A 19,812-nucleotide genomic window follows, 5' to 3' on the forward strand; every position below is an offset into this window, starting at 1 on the left:
ACGCACACAGCAGCAAAATTCGCATGTACCGACACCACACCAATAACGTTCCCTGCCTACGATGCTTCGCGATAAGCTGATCGAAAAGCATCGAAAGCGATGAAAAGACAGGCTTGGCTGGAACGCAACAGCTCAACGGTGAAAAGGAGCAGCCAACAATGTTGATCAGCGTCGAGTCGGTTCGTGTGCTATTCTTACGGGAGGTTGGTTTGATAAAGCGGGGAAGGGAGAAAACGTATTCGTTGTCGAAAGCGAATCGCATCATTTCGCGAATGTTTTCACCAAATAGCAAGCTTGAATAGAAAAATAATAGAAATAGAAATCTCCCAGAATTCTTCTGGAGATTCCTCTATAAATTCGTCCAGTAATTCATCATGTATTCCTCCAGCAATTCTCTCAGGCAGGCTCGTCCGTACTGAGCGCTTCAAAATTCTGCGCTTTGGATTTACACCACCAAGCACATCATATATTAGATTTTTTCATCTTATCAGATAGAAGGATGCTGAAATTTCCTAAATGTCATATCGAACTATCAAAAAAACTGCACCGCAAAGCCGCACGGCCCGATCAAATTGAGATTAACTGGAGTAATTTCACCCTGGTAAAAATCTCTTTGCGCGCTCCGTGCGGCTCTGCGTAGCGATTTCTTTTTTGACTGTTCGAAATGACATTTAGGATATTTCAACATCCTTCTATCTGATAAGATCAAAAGATGACAAATTTATAATGTGCTTCATGGTGTAAATCCAAAGAGCCGAATTTTCATGCGCTCAGTGAGGACAAGCCTGCTCACAGGAATACTTCTTGGAATTACTCCAGGCATTTCTTCATGATTTTATCCAGAAATTTCTGCAAGAAATTCACCAGGAATTCCTCCAGCGATTATCCCAGGAATTGCTCCTGGACATCCTTCAGAAATTACTGTCAGCAATTCCTTTAAGGATTCCTTTAGGCATTTCTCCAGGCATTTCTCCAGGAATTTCTCCTGAGATTCCATCAGGAATTTTTCGGAGACTCCTACAGAGATTCCTCCACGAATTTTTCTAGGTATTTTCCCAGGAAATCTTTCGAAGATTACTCAAGGAAATCCTCCTGAAGTTCCTCCAAGGATTCTCCCAGGAAATTCTCCAGGAATACCTTCAATGATTTTTCAGGGATTCCTTCGGGTATTCCTCCAGGAATTCCTCCAGATTCCTCCAGAGATTTCTCCACAAATTTCTTCAAGGATTCCCTCATGGATTTCCTCAGGAACTCCTTCGAGAATTTATCCTGGCATTCCTCCAGAAATTCCGCTACAAATTCCTCCAGGAATGGCTAAAAAATAACAGAAATAATAATCTCCCAGAATTCCTCTGGAGATTCCTCTTAAAATTCATCCAATAATTCTTTCAAGAATTCCTCTAGAGATTCCTCCAGCAATTCCCTCAGAAATACCTCTTGGAATTTCTCCAGGCATTCCTCCAGGATTTTATCTAGGAACCTCTTCAGATACTTCCCTAGGAATTTCATCAGGAAGTCCTCCAGGAATTTTTCCAGGAAATCTTTTAGGCTAGCGATTTTTTCAGAGATTCTTCCAGGAAATTCTCCAGGAATACTTTCAGAATTTTTATCAGGGATTCCTCCAGACATTCCTCCAGACATTCCTCCAGACATTCCTCCAGGAATTGCTCCAGGGATTTTTATACGAATTTCTCCAGGGAATCCTCCAGACATTCCTCCAAAGGTTTTCCCAGGAAATCCACCTAAAATTTCTCAAGGACTTTTTTTCAGAAATTTCTCCAGCAATTCCTCCCCGAATTGCTCTGGAGATTTCTACATGATTTCCTCATGAGATCTCTTCAGAAATTTTCTTCAGGTATTCCTCCCATATACAGGAATTCCTCCAGGTATACCTTCAGAAATTCTTCCAGGGATTGCTCCGGGAATTCCTCCAGACATTCCTGTAGGAATTGCTCCAGGTATCATTTAGGTGTTTCCTCAGGGATTTATCCAAGAAGTCTTCTAGAGATTGTTCCGGGAATTCTCCCAAGGATTGCTCCAGGAATTCCTCAAGTGATTTCATCAGAAATTCCTCTCAGGTTCTCTTCAAAAATTCATTCAGGAGTTCCTTCAGAAATCTCAGAAGTTCTTCAATTATCTTTTCAGTGATGTTCCCAAGAACTTCTCCAGGATTACCTCAAGATTTTTTTAATTATTTCAAGAATATCTGGAGAAATTCTTCCAGCGAGTTGTATTGGAACTGGATCATTACTAACATTTGGGAGGAGGAAGTATTATCAGAGGAATTCATGAACCGAGTCTTAATTCCATCGGAACTCAAATCTTTGGTGAACCTATCATGAAATTTATGATCATGGAAGAGGCGGTGCAGCTCGGTGAGCTCGCGTTCTGCCGTGACGAATGTCGTTACGTTGACGGACATCATTAGTTGAGGCTTGCCGCGACGAGCTGTGAATCGTTTTAGCACTGCTAGGAATGCTTCAGTAGTGGTTGGATCCATCACCAGCTCCAGTTGGACGGTTTTGACTACCAGGCAGACAGAAATCGCTTCGTTGCACTTCTACTGGCCTTGATGAATAACTGGGGTAGTTCACCAAGAATGGATCGTAATAGTTGACTGAGGGTGATGTTCTTGAACGATGGCGCTGGATCAACTCTCGCCGATAGAAAGTTGGCCACCAGTTAGTTCAGGCAGAGTGGTGGTCTGGCCAAAGTCTACGATCCATGCAATTAAAAAAAAAAAATATATATATATATACAGGGTGTTAGGTTCCTGAGTGCAAACTTTTTAAAGGGTGATAGAGGACCATAAATGGTGAAAAAAATTGTTCTACGCATATGGCCAAATCTCAACCGTTACGTAGTTATTGAACTTCCCATGTTTTTGACTCTTATTGCCTTAACTGACAATAACTTGAAAATGGTCAAACTTTTCGAAGTTTGTTTACCCTTATTCGAAAGATTATTGAATTTTCTATCAAATGGCATCTTTGAATCGATTGGTTTAGTTAAATAGCTAAGTTTTCTAGAGCAAAATAGCTGAAAATAGTGTATTTTTATTGGTTTTTGTCAATTATCTTTGAAACATGCGTAATAAATTAAAATTCTTTCCTCGACAAAGTTGTGGTCCCTGTTACACTCTACAATTGGTTCTTTGACACCAAACGTCTAGCTCTTATCATTTTCTTGCAATTTTGATTTAAATGTGCGGCACAATGCGCAAAAAAGTGCATTCCATGACAGTTGCAAATTTATGATCTGAAATGCGATGTTAAAATCGAAATTGGAACAAAACGATAAGAGATAAAAGTTTGATGTCAAAGAACGAATTGTAGAGTGGAGCATGGGCCACAACTTTGCCGAAGAAAGAATTTTGATTTACTACGCAGTTTTCAAAGATAATTGACAAAAATGATTTAAAACACACTACTTTTGAGCTATTTGCTTTAGAAAATTTAGTTATTTAACTAAACCAATCGATTCCAAGATGCCATTTGATAGAAAATTCAATAATCTTTCGAATATGGGTCAAAAAACTTCGATAAGTTTAACCATTTTTATGTTATAGCCAGTTAAGGCAGTAAGAGTCAAACACATGGGAAGTTCAATAACTACGTAACGGTTAAGATTTAACCATATGCGTAGAACAATTTTTTGCTCTATTTATGGTCCTCTAACACCCTTTAAAAAGTTTGCACTCAGGAACCTAACACCCTGTATATATATATATATATATATATATATATATATATATATATATATATATATATATATATATATATATATATATATATATATATATATATATATATATATATATATATATATATATATATATATATATGACTAAAAATGTACGAGGCGAAATGGGTGCCCATAGCCAAACATATGTCTACGTAGTTTATGGATAGTGGATGATGACTTAGGGCCCATATAGCCGAGGCGGTAAACGCACGGGTATTCAGCATGACCATGCTGAAGGTGACGGGTTCGATTCCCGGTCGGTCCAGAATCTTTTCGTAAAGGAAATTTCTTTGACTTCCTTGGGCATACAGTATCTTCGTGCCTGCCACACGATATTCACATGCAAAATGGTTATTGGCAGAGGAAGCTCTCAGTTAAAAACTGTGGAAGTGGTCATAGAACACTAAGCTGAGAAGCAGGCTTTGTCCCAATGAGGACGTTACGCCAAGAAGAGAGTGAGAGATGATGACTTAGCTCGAACTGCATGATGACATGACATGACATGATTTAGTTGACCTTGAGAAATATGCCAGTATCGAAGAGTTCGATAAAGCTTCAGATTGTTTTCTCTCCAATGGTGGTGAAGTAGCTTTCCAATCTGTCCCAGCAGAATTGCAGCATCCTGGTCAAAACGTTAACTTGCCACTGTCAAACAATTATCAGAAATTATTGCAGGGAAAGTTGTGTCCATCCGTGGTCGGTTTGTGAATCCGCCCGTTGCTACACGGTAAGAGAAAGGAAAATCTAGAACAATAAAACAATGATTATAATTGCCACCAATTTCTGTAGCAAGCCTTTTTGAACTTCGAAATCACAGGCCAGCAGTTTTGGTCATACCCGAAATAAATATTCCATCGTTACAATCATTACTTCCGCCATTGTCCTGTGTCGACAATTTCACCTACTTTTTTCGCATATCCTGACATGCCTCTCTACATTTTTGTGAATTCGAACAGCTGCCGGTGGTGACGATAAGTGAATGGAAGTGTATCTCATGATTTTATTCATGTTACGTTGTGCTTTTCTCTCTCTCTGGTTTTTTTTTCTGCAGGTAGCATGGATAAAATCCGACACGAAAGCAATTCTGGCCATTCACACTCACATGGTGGCCCTGAATCAGCGGCTGTCGGTCACGCACAACGGACACAATACCTGGAAGCTGCACATCTCGCACGTTCAGCTCAACGACTCGGGAAGTTACATGTGCCAAGTCAACACGGACCCGATGCGGCATCAGGTGGGTGGACATTCGTTTCGGAACTTTTTTTTTTTTGACCGTTGCCTGTCTACTTTTTCCTCAATAGGATGGTGAAATGGGATCGAATGGGCAGGTTGGATGGAACGAAAGTTTGATTTTTTCTAATAGGTTCATGGAGTTTTCTACTCCAAGATGTAAAAACATCTAAAAACTAATTGGATAGACTGTCCAGTTTAACAAAGGGTCATTTTATCCCACACTCCCTCAAACATGTGCGATGTACTTTCCGCGATAACGTGTCAGTATATCATAGAGAGAAGGAGAATTGAAATTCCGAGCACGTAGAGGTGTCTGGTATTGTTGATAATATGACATTTGATGTGGAAATTTTTCCCACCCAAAAGTGGCACGGAAAAGCTTTTCGCGATTCGAAGCTCGTTAATTCGGGGACGTGCCTTAGATATTGTTACTAGCAGCCATTGAACAAACCGGGCAGCGTGTTCTTCAAAGATAATACGTTTCCAGTGAAAATCGCATTGATGGTTACAAAATTTCTACGTTTCTTTCTCTCAACAGTCCGGAAACCTCGAAGTTGTCGTCCCACCGGATATCCTCAACAGTAATGATCCGAACAGTGCCTCGCTCGAGGAAGGCGTTGCCAACGAAAACGGCAACATTCAACTATTGTGCCAAGCGGTCGGAGTTCCACTGCCGAATGTCCAGTGGCGCCGGGAGGATGGAAAGGACATTGTGGTGCGAACGGAAGGGCGAGAGAAACAAGGTGAGTTTTATTGGTTCTAAATGTAAAATTTTTGGAAATTGTGAACTGCTTTTTATAATGATATGGCTACCTTGGAATTTCAAATACACTGTACAGAAACATAAAAAATTCAAAGAGATCTTTTCAAAAATTTTTTTTGCGAGTTTTTTTTTTTGGGTAATGATTACCACAATATTTTTGATTGAATCTTTCTCTGCATTTGTTATAATAAAAATATTACACATAACCTGAAATTAGTAGCGTCCTTCAGTAGGATGTTTCGTAAGTTCTATTTTTCTTGCAGTAATTCATTCAGGATTTTTATTGCAACACATTTTTAATGTATGTATCTAATCAGTGATTTTTTTTTTTAAATCCACCCACTGTTTTCTTCAGGTATTCCGAAAAAAAAAAATTAAAGCAGAAATCCTTATAATAACTCTGCAGAACAACCATGGCATATTCCTGCAAAAGCTCCTATTGGGTTTCATACAAATTCAAACTTCCAACGGTGGATTTTTCTTTCGTAGTTTTTAGAAGCTATCCACCAGAAATTTTCTAGAGAATACTTTAGTTCTACTTAGGGTTTTGCTGTGTATATTTCTTCTTGAAGTTTTTGCCTTTCTCGTGCACCAAGGTGTACCGAAAGGCTATATGTTCACTCCAAAAACGAAAATTTGATAGAGCCTCCGGAGGGGTCAAGTCTTGTATACCAATCGACTCAGCTCGACGAATTGAGGTGATGTCTGTGTGTGTGTATGTGTGTATGTGTGTATGTGTACAAAAAAAACTCACATCACTTGTTGGTAGTAAACCTCAACCGATTTTAATGACCGACGGTTCATTCGACGCGGAATCTGGTCCCATTGTTTCCTATTGAAAATGGTTCAGATCGGTGCAGCCGTTCCGGAGTTATGGCCATTTAGGTGTTCCGGACCGGTACCCCTGGAAAGGGCCAGATATGAAAACGCTACAAAACCATGCATGCGGCACATCAAACTACGGTATTTTTGATAACTTGATGAATGGTAAGCACCAAAATAGTCTCAGACCATATCTGAACCGGTAGTGACCCGTAACCGGTTCCGGGTGTTCCGCCGGAAGTAGCCAAACATAAAAGTGAACTAAACACATGCATGCGAAATATCAAACCGCAGCTTTTTCAATAACGTGATGAACAGTAAGCAGGAAAACATTCTCCGACCATATCGGAACCGGTAGTGTTCCGGAACCGGTTGAAAATGTCCCGCCGGAAGTGGCCAAGTATAAAAGTTAACCAAACCCATGCATGCGACACATCAAATAGTGGCTTTTTTGATATCCTGATGAACAGTAAGCAGGATAATATTCTCAGACCATATCTGAACCGGTTGTGTCCCGGAACCAGTTCCAGGTGTCCCGTCGGAAGTGGCCAAATATAAAATTGAACTAAAACCATGCATGCGACATATCAAACCGCAACTTTTTCGATAACCTCATGAACAGAAAGCAGGAAAGCATTCTCAAACCATATCGGAACCGGTTCCAAATGTCCCGCCGGAGGTAGCAAAATATAAAAGTAAATTAAACCCATGCAAGCGGTATATCAAATAGTGCCTTTTTTGATATCCTGATGAGCAGTGACTTTTTAGAGGTAAGCTGATAAACGGGTAACAAGAAAAATAAAATCATAGACCATACTTTGGAAAACCGGAACCGGTTCCAGGTGCCCCGACGCATACACGCAGCACATTAAATAACGGCTTCTTCGATAACGCGAAGAATGATCAACAAGAAAATAGTCTCAGGCCAGTAGTGTTCAGGAACCAGATTCGAGTGCCTCGCCGGAACTGGCGAAAGGCACAAATGAACCAAATCCATACATGCATTACATCGATTTGCGACTTTTTAGGAAAACTGATTAATAATTTGCATGAAACTAGTCTAAAACCACATCAGGGACAATCGGTAAGTGGTAAAATGTGAACCGAAAGTGGTAAATGTGAAATTGGACCAAACCCATACGTGTCGTACCATAAAACCACGCTAATTCGACAATGATGGCTGTCAAATTACCTGGGTAAACTTTTAATTCGATAAACTAACTATTTTAGTTTTGTTTAGATTGTATGATTTGTTTTTGAACATAAATCTTACAGATATTAACGGTTTCCCTCCTTATCGAACGCGACGATTTGAATCCGTCGCGGATGAAACCGTCGCCAGAGTCGTCGCAGCCAATTAGCAGGCGGGAGTCTGACGTTTCTCCGATCTCACTAACACAAACAGCAGCAGAGGTGGTGCTTGATTCGTTGCGATGATTCAGAAATGCGACTGGAAGTTGGCAGCGCGTTTTGTTATGAAAGCAACATACAATATTGTGGTGGTACGAATTGATAGCTTGTTCATTTTACGATTGTTGGCTTCCGAGGTTCACTGCGGTTGATCACTAAACGGATCAGATGTCGAAAAGCATAAAATTAGAACTTTCGGAAGTAGCAGCTACACGAGGAGCCGCTGCGGATGTGAGTAACATCACAATATCGTATCATTTCTATTTACAGTGTATTACACTGTGACATTTGATCATTTTTTAATTCAACAAATTTCGAATGAGCGGGGTCCAAATTAAAAAGTGTCGTATTAAAGAGTGATGAATATGTGTAAATATGTGTAAGAGAACAAATCTTGTCATATTAAACCCACATACAAAAAGATGTCAAACAGGGCCCATATAGCCGAGGCGGTAAACGCACGGGTATTCAGCATGACCATGCTGAGGGTGACGGGTTCGATTCCCGGTCGGTCCAGGATCTTTTCGTAAAGGAAATTTCCTTGACTTCCTTGGGCATAGAGTATCTTTGTGCCTGCCACACGATATACGAATGCAAAATGGTCATTGGCAGAGGAAGCTCTCAGTTAATAACTGTGGAAGTGCTAATAGAACACTAAGCTGAGAAGCAGGCTTTGTCCCAGTGTGGACGTTACGCCAAGAAGAGAGAGAGAGAGAGAGAGAGAGAGAGAGAGAGAGAGAGAGAGACAAACACATCTGTTCAAACTCGCTATACTCGCTACGTTCTTGTTTTTAATAAAATATAACCTAGAATGTGCAGAAAAATCTTTATCGAAGACCGCAAAGTGATCTGTGAATGTGTAAAAAGTTATATCTTAGCTTGTTAGTATCGTCTTGATATTGATCAGCTCCCAGTGTTAGTAAAGGTATTCAAGCAGTCAACTGAGAAATCTGATATTATTCAGCTCTGCTGATACGCTGAACACAACGTCGGACTATGTGTCATCAATAAGTTTTAAGTTAATTCAATGATGGCTTTGATAAAATGCTTGCTTTTCCTAAAAAAATATCAGGATTCAGGAACACTTTGACTTACGTCAACGGAAAGATCGTGAGAACATATACGACGAGAAAGGCACTTTCACCTCTAGGTGGATTAATTTGGGTTTTTTTTGAAGGATTTTCCAGATTTCTTCTGGATTTTTTTTTCAGGTCATCCTCTCCAGAGATTTTACAGAGTTTTCAGTAGTACTTTATCCAGAAAGTGTGCCTGCAGTTCTCCAGGATTTTTTTATTTCGCATTTTTTACAAAGCTGTAGTTTCTGTGTAGATTCCTTTCTGGAGTTTTTTTTTCAGGACTACCATAAGAATTTCTTTCTGAAACTAGGGGAAATTGTGTATTTTCGGCAGTTTTGTTCTCTTCGTCACGGGGGGTTTTTTGAAAGCTGTTCAGCTCAGAGTTGGCCTAAAATCCTTCTCAACCAAGCTGAGTTGTTCAACCAAGTTTCAGGAAATTTGGACGAAAAAAAACCCCCATGATGAAGAGAACAAACCTGCCGATAATACCCATCGTCACCCTATATCAGGGCGACCCCCGGAATTTTTTTCAGCGATTTTTTTTCTCGACCTTTGTTATGGATTCCTGAAATTTTTCCAATGATTTCTTCTAGAGCTTTCCGGTGATTCCTTCTGGAGTTTCTGTAGATATTTCCTCGGGGTAGTCCAGTATTTCCCTCGTGAGTTTAACTAAAGAAGCCCCTGGAAATTCTTCAAGGCATCCATAGGTTCTCTATAAATTTCTCCCGAAGCATTTCACAGAATTCTTCTTTAGTGATTTTCTTTTGGAAATTATCCAAAAAGTCCTCCTGCAGTTGCAGCAGATTTTGCAAGGATTTTGTTGAGGAATTTTGCCTGAAATTTCTCCAAAAGATTCTCCAGAGATTGCTCCTGATGTTCCTCCAGGGAATATCTTTGGAATTTTCACTGAAATTGTACATATTTTGAAATACACTAGGGATTTTCATTGGAGTTATTCTAGAGATTACTTCAGGACTTTCTCCAAGAATGTGCGATAATACTTAGTCGGCGATTTTTCCTGGAGCTATCTAATTCTGAGATAACCTTCAGACAGAGTTTCTGAAATTCTTATGTAGTTTGAGATTTTATCAGGAGTTTCTCCATAGATTCTATCTAGAAATGTCTGAAATTCAACCCCAATTCTCCATGTTCTTTTTCTTAAAGTTTTTCAAGAAATTTCTCAAATATTTTTTTAAGTTTCCTCGGAAGGTTCTCCAGCAATTCCCCTAAATTTCCCTAGGGATACCTCAGGGAATTTTTTTTATGAAATGCCGATTCATTTTTGTATAGGCCTTTTACCTGGATTGAATCCGGTTTTTTCATCAAATTTATCAACAATTTTCTCTTGGACTTATGATTTCTTAAGGTTTTTTTTTTCTAGAATTTTTATAGGGATTTATTCCAGAGCTGCTCCAAAGACTGCCTTTTAGAGTTTTTCTTTGGGTTCTATGGGTTGTAGATAATACAATACTCAATGAAATGCCTTATGCATATCATTTTCATCAATTTTGTTACTTGGTCCCCTCTGATTTATCGCCGACCTTTTAAACATAGGATATTATTTCTAGTTTCATTATTAAAGTAGTTGTTGCCAATATTTGTAAAAAAAAAAGATAATAATAACAGATCCGTTTTCAGTTTCAAAACTATTTCTTCATCTTCTTTATGACTCGACGTTAGGCCTGCCTCTCTTCAACTTAGTGTTTTTAGAACACTTCCACAGTTATTAATTGAAGGGCTTTCTTTGCCTGCCATTGCATGTATTTGTACATTGTATGACAAGTAATGATACACTATGCCCAAGGAGTCAAGAAAATTTCCCCGACCGTAACGGGAATCGAACCCGCCGTCTCCGAATTGGCGATCCAAAGCTTTAACCACTAGGGCACTAGGCTAACTGGAGACCTCAGTTGTTTCATAACTACTTTATTGCAATTCGTCCTGATGACCATTCAGCCTAATGACTTTCGGCTTAATGATCCTCATCTTTTAATATGCTGGGACTCTGCCAACATTGTTAATTTTGGGACATCCTAGGTTTCATCAGGACTTCTTCTTGAGGTATTTAACCGGGTATGTATGCAAGATTTTCTTCATCTGTTATCCGTTAAGTTACCCTAATGATTCTACTTGATTTTTTCCGCCGTTTCTTCGAGAATTCCCCTGAAAATTCTCCAGCGTTCCCTCTAGAGTTTTGTTTCTTCAAGAATTCTCTGAAGAGGTATTTTTCAGAGATTCATTGTGGAGTTTCCCGAGGAATTCGAAGATATCTTCATAGAATTATTACTGATAAACTCCTACAGCTCTTTAAGAAATTGATTTTGGGGTTGTTCGATTAAGCTTTTTTATTTTCATTCAAATCCTCTCTCTGAAGTTTCTTTAAGTATTGTCATTGATGTCTCTCCATAGACTTTTTTTAAATTTCTTATGAAATTCATTCTAGTGCTTTCCACAGATTTTTTCCTGAAGTTTTACCAAAGATACCGCGTGGAGTTTCCTCAGAGATTTTCTTGAGCTTTTCAGGAAACCATGATGCAGTTGATCAAGTTCTTTTCGAAATCTGCTCTGGGATTTCTTCAGAATTTACTCTTGTAGTTTACCCAAGGAATACTCCTGCAAATTCTTTGGGAATTGCTTCTGGAGTTTTCCCCAAGATTTCCGCTTCTCTGGATTACCCCAAGAGTTTCACTACTGAACGTAAGTTTAAACTTCTTCTAAAGAACTCTTCTTGTTTTTATTTTCAGTGATTTTTTTTAGGAGTGGTAAATTCATCCTAGCATTTTTCCAGGAATTTTTGGTAGATTCTTTGAGGAGGTTCTTCTGGATTTTCTCTAAGGATTTCTCCAAAAGCTTCTCCACAGATTTTTCTTGATGCTTCTTTGGTGGTGATGTTGTTTCGCAAATTCTCCTGGAGAAATAATTTCATTTGCGATATTCGTGCACATTTTGCTCCTACAGCGCATTGAATGTATTCTAGTACTACTGGACTGCGAGAGAATAACATATAAGAATGTTAAAGCATTTTTCTGTAATTCTGAACAAACACACCAGAATTAGATGTTTCAAGCATGTTACATTGTTACATAGCACATTTGATGTAAGCTGACTGTGTTATCACTTGCGAGGAATATGTAAGCTCCGCCTCCACAAATAGTTGTCAAACATGAGGTAACTTTTACGGGAACTTTACGGAACTTTACGAATTTCGGAGTTTAAATTCAACTCAACTGACAAGATGGAAGTATCGTGTGCTTTAAGTGCAACTCATTTAGACCAAAGCATAAAAAGCTACGTTGTGGATGACGTTGTAGGTGCTGCTTGGGTTACCAACCCCTGTGGGAACTTTGGTCGTAGGCTGACAGGGAAGGAGAAGTTTTGCTTTTGCAAACCTGAGTATCTGCTCTCCAGAAGTAGCGGCTCACAACAGCGTCTGATCCCCATGTTAGGGGCGGCTGATCTAAGGAAGGACTCTAAGCTCAACTGTGCACTATGGTCCTCCGGAAAAAGGGGTCTGGCACCCTCATACTGGTCGATGTACTGAAGGACCGCGGGTTCGGCATCGTAGCGCTGCACAGGTGTGTTGGACAGGTTCTATGATGCGAACGTTTAGAGGTAATCATACCAGATACTAGAGTTGCGGCAACACACGCGAGCGGGGAACAGTTTTCATCGTGATGGGTGATATGCAGAGGTACGTAACTGGTTGGTGGCCAGTCGACAAAAGAATGTGCAGGCTAAGGATTAAGGGCCGGTTCTTTAATTTCAGCATAATAAACGCGCACAGCCCTAATTCCGGAAGCACTGATGCTGACAAAGACTCATTTTATGTGCAGCTTGGGCGTGAGTACGATCATTGCACAAGCCACGACGTCAAGATCATCATAGGAGATTCAAACGCTCAGGTAGGCCAGGAGGAGGAATTCAAATCAACGATTGAAAAGTTCAATACCCACCAGCTGACGAACGAAAACGGCCTACGACACATTGATTTCGCTGCCTCCGAAAATATGGCCATACGTAGCACATTTTTTCCAACACAGCCTCCCTTATCGTTACACCTGGAGATCACCACAGCTGGCGGAATCGCAAATCGACCACGTTCTGATTGACGGGCGACACTTCTCCAACATGATCGACGCCGGGACCTCTCGTGGCGCCAACATCGACTCCGACCACTACCTAGTGATGGTCAAATTGCGCCCAAAAGTCTACGTCATCAAGAATGTATGGTACCGGCGACCGCCACGGTACAACGTAGAGCGACTGAAACAACCGGATGTCGCTACCGCATACGCGCAGAATCTCGAGGCCGCGTTGCCAGTTGAGGGCGAGCTCGATGAGGCTGAAGTACAGTGAAAGCAGCCGAGAGCATCCTCAGATACTTGGAATGGAATCGACGGAACGAATGGTGCAGAACGGTTTAGGAGGAGAACAACGCAGCACGGGCGGTAATGCTGCAGCAAGGAACCCGACAGAACGTGGAACGTTACAAACAGTAGCGGAAACAGCAGACCCGTTTCTTTCGGGAGAAATTGCGCCGCCTGGTAGAAGCGGAGTGCGAAGAAATGGAACTGCTGCGCCGTTCCCAAGAAACACGGAAGTTCTACCAGAAGCTTAGCGCATCCCGCAACGGCTTCGCGCCGCGATCCGAAATATGCAGGGATAAGGACGGAAGCCTCTTGACGGACGGACGTGAATTGATCGAAAGGTGGAAGCAGCACTTCGATCTGCACCTGAATGGCGTGGAGAACGTAGGCACGGGAGACTAAGGCAACGGAGGAAACGACGACGCCAGTGCAGCAGAGGACGGAAATGAACAAACTCCCACTCTGAGGGAAGTTAACGATGCCATTCACCAGCTCAAAACCAACAAGCAGCTGGTAAGGATGATAGCGCAGCTGAACCCATCAAGATTGGCTCAGAAAAGTTGTTTGCATCGGTTGATAGTCAGGATCTGGGAAACCGAACAGCTACGGGAGGAGTGGATAGATGGGGTAATCTGTCCCATTCACAAGAAAGGCGACCATTTGGAATGTGAGAACTTCAGAGCGATCACTATTTTGAATGCTGCCTACAAAGTGCTATCCCAGATCGTCTTCCGTCGTTTGTCACCTAAGATAAATTAGTTCGTGGGAAGCTATCAACCGGTCGACAACGGAACAAATATTCACCGTACGGCAAATCCTCCGTCGTGAATACCAGGTCCCAACGCATCTCCTGTTCATCGACTTCAAGGCGGTATACGACAGTATCGACCACGCAGAACTATGGAGAATCATGGACGAAAACGGCTTTCCTGGGAAGCCGACTAGACTGATTAAAGCAACGACGAACGGTGTGCAAAACTGCGTAAGATTTTCGGGTGAACATTCCAGTTTGAATCTCGCCGGGGACTGAAACAAGGTGATGGACTCTCATGCCTACTCTTCAACATCGCTCTAGAAGGTGTAATGCGACGAATCGAGCTCAACAGCTGGGGAACGATTTTCACAAAATCCGGTCGATTTGTGTGCTTTGCGGACGACATGGACATTATTGCCAGAACATTTGTAACGGGGTGGCAGAGCTGTTCACCCGACTGAAGCGCGTAGCAGCAAAGGTCGGACTGTTGGTGAATGCCTCAGAAACAAAGTACATGCTGGTATGTGGAATTGAACACAACCGGATCCGCCTGGGCAGAAATGTTATGGTAGACGGGGATACCTTCGAGATGGTGGAGGAATTCGTCTACCTTGGATCCTTGGTGCACCATGTAAAAGACGCTGATAAGATCGGTTGTTCTCTACGGACAAGAGACATGGACCATGCTCGAAGAGGACCTACAAGCACTCGGAGTTTTCGAGCGACGCGTATTAAGCATGATCTTCGGTGGTGTGCAGGAGAATGGTGTATGGCGGAGAAAGATGAACCACGAGCTCGCTGCACTTTACGGCGAACCCAACATCCAGAATGTTGGAACGTTTCGGACGTTTTCGGAGTGGTTTGTAGCACAACGTTTTTGTGGTTAAGTGAGCTTAAACTGTATTGAAATTTCTTCAATCAATTTAGTGATTCGATATTAAACTTATATCTATTTACAATTGGTCTCCTAGTTGGAATTATCTATTTAGGAAATAGCCCAAGTAGCACCTGCAACTAAAATGGAAGTGATCATCGTTGCAAACATGTTGCAACTGAGTTTTCATGAAACATTTAAAATTAAAACATATTAAAATCCTGTTGTTAATACCAAACTGAGGTGTAACAGTTTTATAACAACTAGCAAAATGAAAACAAACGTCAACATTAGTCGAAACTTGCGAAACCAATTTATAACTGAAGTATAATCTGATTGTTCCTATGAATCTTAGTTACAACCGTTTACAAACCAAATCAACCAAAACATTGATTCTGATTGTTATAAACATGTTGCACCTGGAACTTATTTAGAACATAACGAACAATTTTGACAGGAGAGATAGAAGTTCCAAAATGTGCGGCAAAATGTTTTTGTGATCACGAAAAATATAAAATGCACTGTAAAAATCAAAATGTTTAAAAAATAACGAAATCATGTACAAATAAAATGTCACCTTTTGTTTATAAATTTATCGACATATTCCAAATTTTTTTAAAATTGAAGCAGTAAAATAGAAAAACAAAACTGATTGGAAGTATAATATTGACCCAATAAAAAAAAAAATTCTGCCTCATTTTCGCAGTACCGAACGACAGGTACCCAGCACTACTGGGAAGATTTGAATATATGGGGTTTTGAGAAATCTAACGTAACGTACAAAAATATTAGGAGTTTCCCACGAAAAATTTTACAATGAGTTTTCATTTTTTACAGAAAACGTGAAATTTTCGGTACGTAATAAATGGACAGCCACTGTCGACGTAAATGGGAAGTACACGTCCAAGTGTCTGCTTTTTTAGGTTATTTATGTCCTACACGGAAAATTCAAACTACCTTATTTTGGGTCGATTTTACCCTAAAATGAGTATATCAAATTGATTTGTTACCCAAAACCAGTCTTGCGAATAATCGCGACCATCACGAGACAATCACTTGAACCGCTTTCTGGAGTCACCCTTCCCAAGGTGATACGAACCAGATAGCATGTCATGCCTGGAATGACAAACATGTTGTGGGTTCCACCCTTCGCAGCTTTGCAGCGATAGCAGTTGCCGAGTATGCTTCAGGCGGGTTGCTAGAGAATCAATCTCTCTGAGCAACGATGCATAACGGGCGAAGTGAGAGCGTTTGCCGTAGCCAGGGCGAACTGCGTGGTGCGCTCAATGTGTGCGTTTAAACTGTGCTATGCAAAACGAATAGGATTTATGACGTAGTACCGTGCTTGTGATAATACACATGCATAGTTTTACATGCTGTTGCGCGTGCATCTGCTTGAGGCGACGGAGAGAGTCATGACATTCACATGAGCCGTATCCAAGTCAGTATGATTGTAGCAAAACAAGGGTGACCGGGTGACTATGATGGGATTCTGTCTTTTCTGGTGTTAGCGACTGTAGAGAGAGCGAATCAGAAACCGCAGAGACAGGGTGATATAAGTTTGGTGTTTATCAGCTTTTTTGTGACTTGTACGCTGATGCTTCGCGACACTGCCCAAAACTAGGTTGTTTTTCCTCTCTCACCCACAGATGTTGTCGTAAATAAACAGAGATGCGTCTATCCAATGGGGGTCCTTGAGGCCAATAAGGCAATTTTCGATAAATGTATATTTACCCAAATTTGGGTTGAATGAAGGGGGTCTTGGGTTGAATTTACCTACTCTTGAGTAAAGTTTTAGTTGGAGATGAAGGCAACTTACCTTGCGTCTAATCGATTCACTCAAATGTTGACTTATTGGGCCGAACTATAGGATTGCGTCAAAAGAATCCAATTTTTGGTAGTTTGGCGGTTCCACGTGCAGCATTGTTGTACTTTGTCAATACGGATTCCCATAGACATGATTCAGCAAATAGTATCTTTCTAAATTCTAAAATTATTTTTTAGCATTTTATGGGTGCATTAAATAAGCTGCTGAAATGCACTCCGCCGAAGCAATATGGCGAGTTAATTTTTACCACAAATGCCTAAATTTTCACTCGCAAAATGATAGATAGACTGAGGCGCGTTGAAAATACGGATCTAAAATGCGTAACTTACCGATAAATCTGGAACGGCACACAAATTGACATTCTCGGTCAGCCTTATTTGCGGTATATTTATGCACACAATTTATTAATCACTTGAACGAAACTGTTGATGCATAATAACTGGCAGTAACGAATGTGGTGCCTAGCTGACTAGTTGTCGAATCGGTCACCATTTTTTAAGTCGACATTAAGTTGTATCTTGGTAATAATTCGATTGCGTATCAAAACCGTTTATATTACGAATGGATGTTTTATATTGGCTCCACCTCTTGCGCTTTTTTGGTTGCAATTTAGTCGTTAATAAGACGATTGGTTCAAACGTCATAACTTTCAATATAGTTGCATACAAATTACAGGAACTTATTAATGTCCAAGTGTGTTGCTTGGGAGGATGACGGACTGAATTCTCAAATTAAAGAATCTTACAAAATACTTTTTTGTCGCCTTTTTTGTGTAATGCAAAGAATGGTGTTGAGAATGATAAGAAGGAATTTTGGGAGCGGACCTGGTGGGATGGTTAGAACACTTGACTATCACGCCGAGGACCTGGGATCGAATCCCACTCCCGACATACTGAGTTCTTCCTTCGGAAGGGAAGTAAAGCGTGGGTCCCGAGATGAACTAGCCTAGGGCTAAAAATCTCGTTAATACAGATAAAAAAAAGAAGGAATTTTGGCAACTGACGTCTATTAGCGTTTGACAGCGCTTTGACAGAAAGCAGCGCGAGGTTGTGCGCTATCGGAAGTCAGTGGCGTAGGGTTGCCCCCAACACAGAAGGTGGCCAAAGCCGGAGACATACGGTGGGCAGGGCATGTTGCAAGAATGCCGGATAACAACCCTGCAAAGCTGATGTTTGCTACTGATCCGGTTGGCACAAGAAGGCGTGGAGCGCAGAGAGCACAATGGGTGGACCAGGCGAACATTAGGCGCGACCGACGATGGAGAGCGGCAGCCACGAGCCATGTATTATGGAGAAATATCGTTGATTCAGTTTTATCTTGAATTTGATTTAGTACTAAATAAATCAAAATAAATTATAAATTTAGCGCTGAAAAGTGCTATTGTAGATAGTACTAAGAAGTACTGTTGAATTGCTATAGGTAGTAGAACTTCCTATAGCAGAGACAGCTTACGTCCGCACAGCACAAGAGCACGGTGCGAGCGCCCAATTTGATAAGCATACTTACAACACCACAGTGACCGATTGCTTCCAATTACTCATCGAATTTCTCCAGTGGCTTCATCTTGAGCTTCTTGCACCTTGTTCTACCTGTTTTTTTTTTCAGGGATTCCATGTACTTGTAGTTTCTACAGGGGTTCTAACTTAAGTTTCTCCAGCCCTTTACTCTGGGATTCCCCTGCAGTTTCTCCTGATATTTTGGATAATTCCAAAGTTGACCACAATTCGTATTTCTCCACGGATACCTCAGGATTAGAAAATAATCTATAGCTTTCTCAAATAATTATGAGCACGGAAGATGAAAAATGAACAATAACTACCATTTCATTTAAAAGTCAATACACAATAAGTTGTCATGCCAGACATAGCAAGTCTAATACCTTTGTATTTTTCCTTTCCTCTATTTCAGTTATGAAAGCCGTCGAGGGCGAGAGATTGATCCTGAACCAGGTGCAGCGGACCGACATGGGTGGCTATCTGTGCATCGCTTCCAATGGAATTCCACCCTCTGTCAGTAAACGATACGATGTGCAAGTCAATTGTAAGTTAATTATAATGGAATTATTGTGGTATGGCATACGATGTGATGTGATGGATGCTCGTGGAAATGGCATGTAGTGCAATCATGAAAATTGAACTTCTGAAATATGTGGGGAATTGATTTATCCTGTTCAGATGAACTCGATGCCATAGTTTGGCTGTAAGTCGAAACCGGAATAACAACCAACTTCTGTCAATTAGTAACGTCACTGTTCTGAAGTATCAATAGTTGGATATTCTCAGAGGACATTTGTGGGTCTTCTACAAAATAGAGCGATGTGGCTTATGGCTGTTCAAGATTGCATCGAGCGATATTTGAGTTTGAAGTAGAACGTGAGAGCTTATCTTCATAGTGATTTGAATTCCCATTAGGTTAAAATGAATTGATATTGGATGTCGATTATATTGCTTTGTTTTGAACAATGTGAATTTCGACACTAAATACGAATTGTTTGAACATGTTCGAATTTGAAATCCAAACTCATATTAATTTGAAGCCAAGTGCAAATTAAAGCCAGAATTTTAGTCCCGTTTCAAGGTAAAGTTCAAGTCAACATCGATACAAATATAAATCCGAATCTGATTTAATTCCCACGAATACTGATGGTTTTTAATTACCATCATCTCGTTATATTAATTCTGAATGTTGTCTTATTATGTTACCCGTATCAAATGAATCAAATATGCATGCCAACCTTACGCATTTCCAATGAACTGACCGATTCCCATTAATAACCCTATTTTTAAAATCCCATTTCTCCCATTGAATTTGCAGTCTCACCCAGCGTCAAAGCGGGCAATCAGTTGGTGGCCGCCCCGGTCGAAAGTCACGTCATGCTCCAATGCATCGTGGAGGCTTTCCCAACGCCCCTCAACGGGTGGTACAAAAATGACGGTAA

The 19,812-nt window shown here is 40.7% G+C and overlaps 1 protein-coding gene across 1 annotated transcript in view; it reads left to right on the forward strand.

The window, feature by feature from the left end:
- LOC109397556 (protein amalgam) overlaps positions 1-19,812 on the forward strand; it is a 295,277-nt gene that overhangs the window by 167,981 nt on the left and 107,484 nt on the right. Inside the window, exons 4-7 of the mRNA XM_062850781.1 lie at positions 4,796-4,981; positions 5,519-5,723; positions 18,783-18,914; positions 19,689-19,808. Of these exons, the coding sequence (XP_062706765.1) occupies positions 4,796-4,981; positions 5,519-5,723; positions 18,783-18,914; positions 19,689-19,808 (643 nt within the window). The remainder of the gene's footprint in view (positions 1-4,795; positions 4,982-5,518; positions 5,724-18,782; positions 18,915-19,688; positions 19,809-19,812) is intronic.

This window comes from Aedes albopictus, chromosome 2 (genome assembly GCF_035046485.1).
Source record: "Aedes albopictus strain Foshan chromosome 2, AalbF5, whole genome shotgun sequence".
Taxonomy (NCBI): domain Eukaryota; kingdom Metazoa; phylum Arthropoda; class Insecta; order Diptera; family Culicidae; genus Aedes; species Aedes albopictus.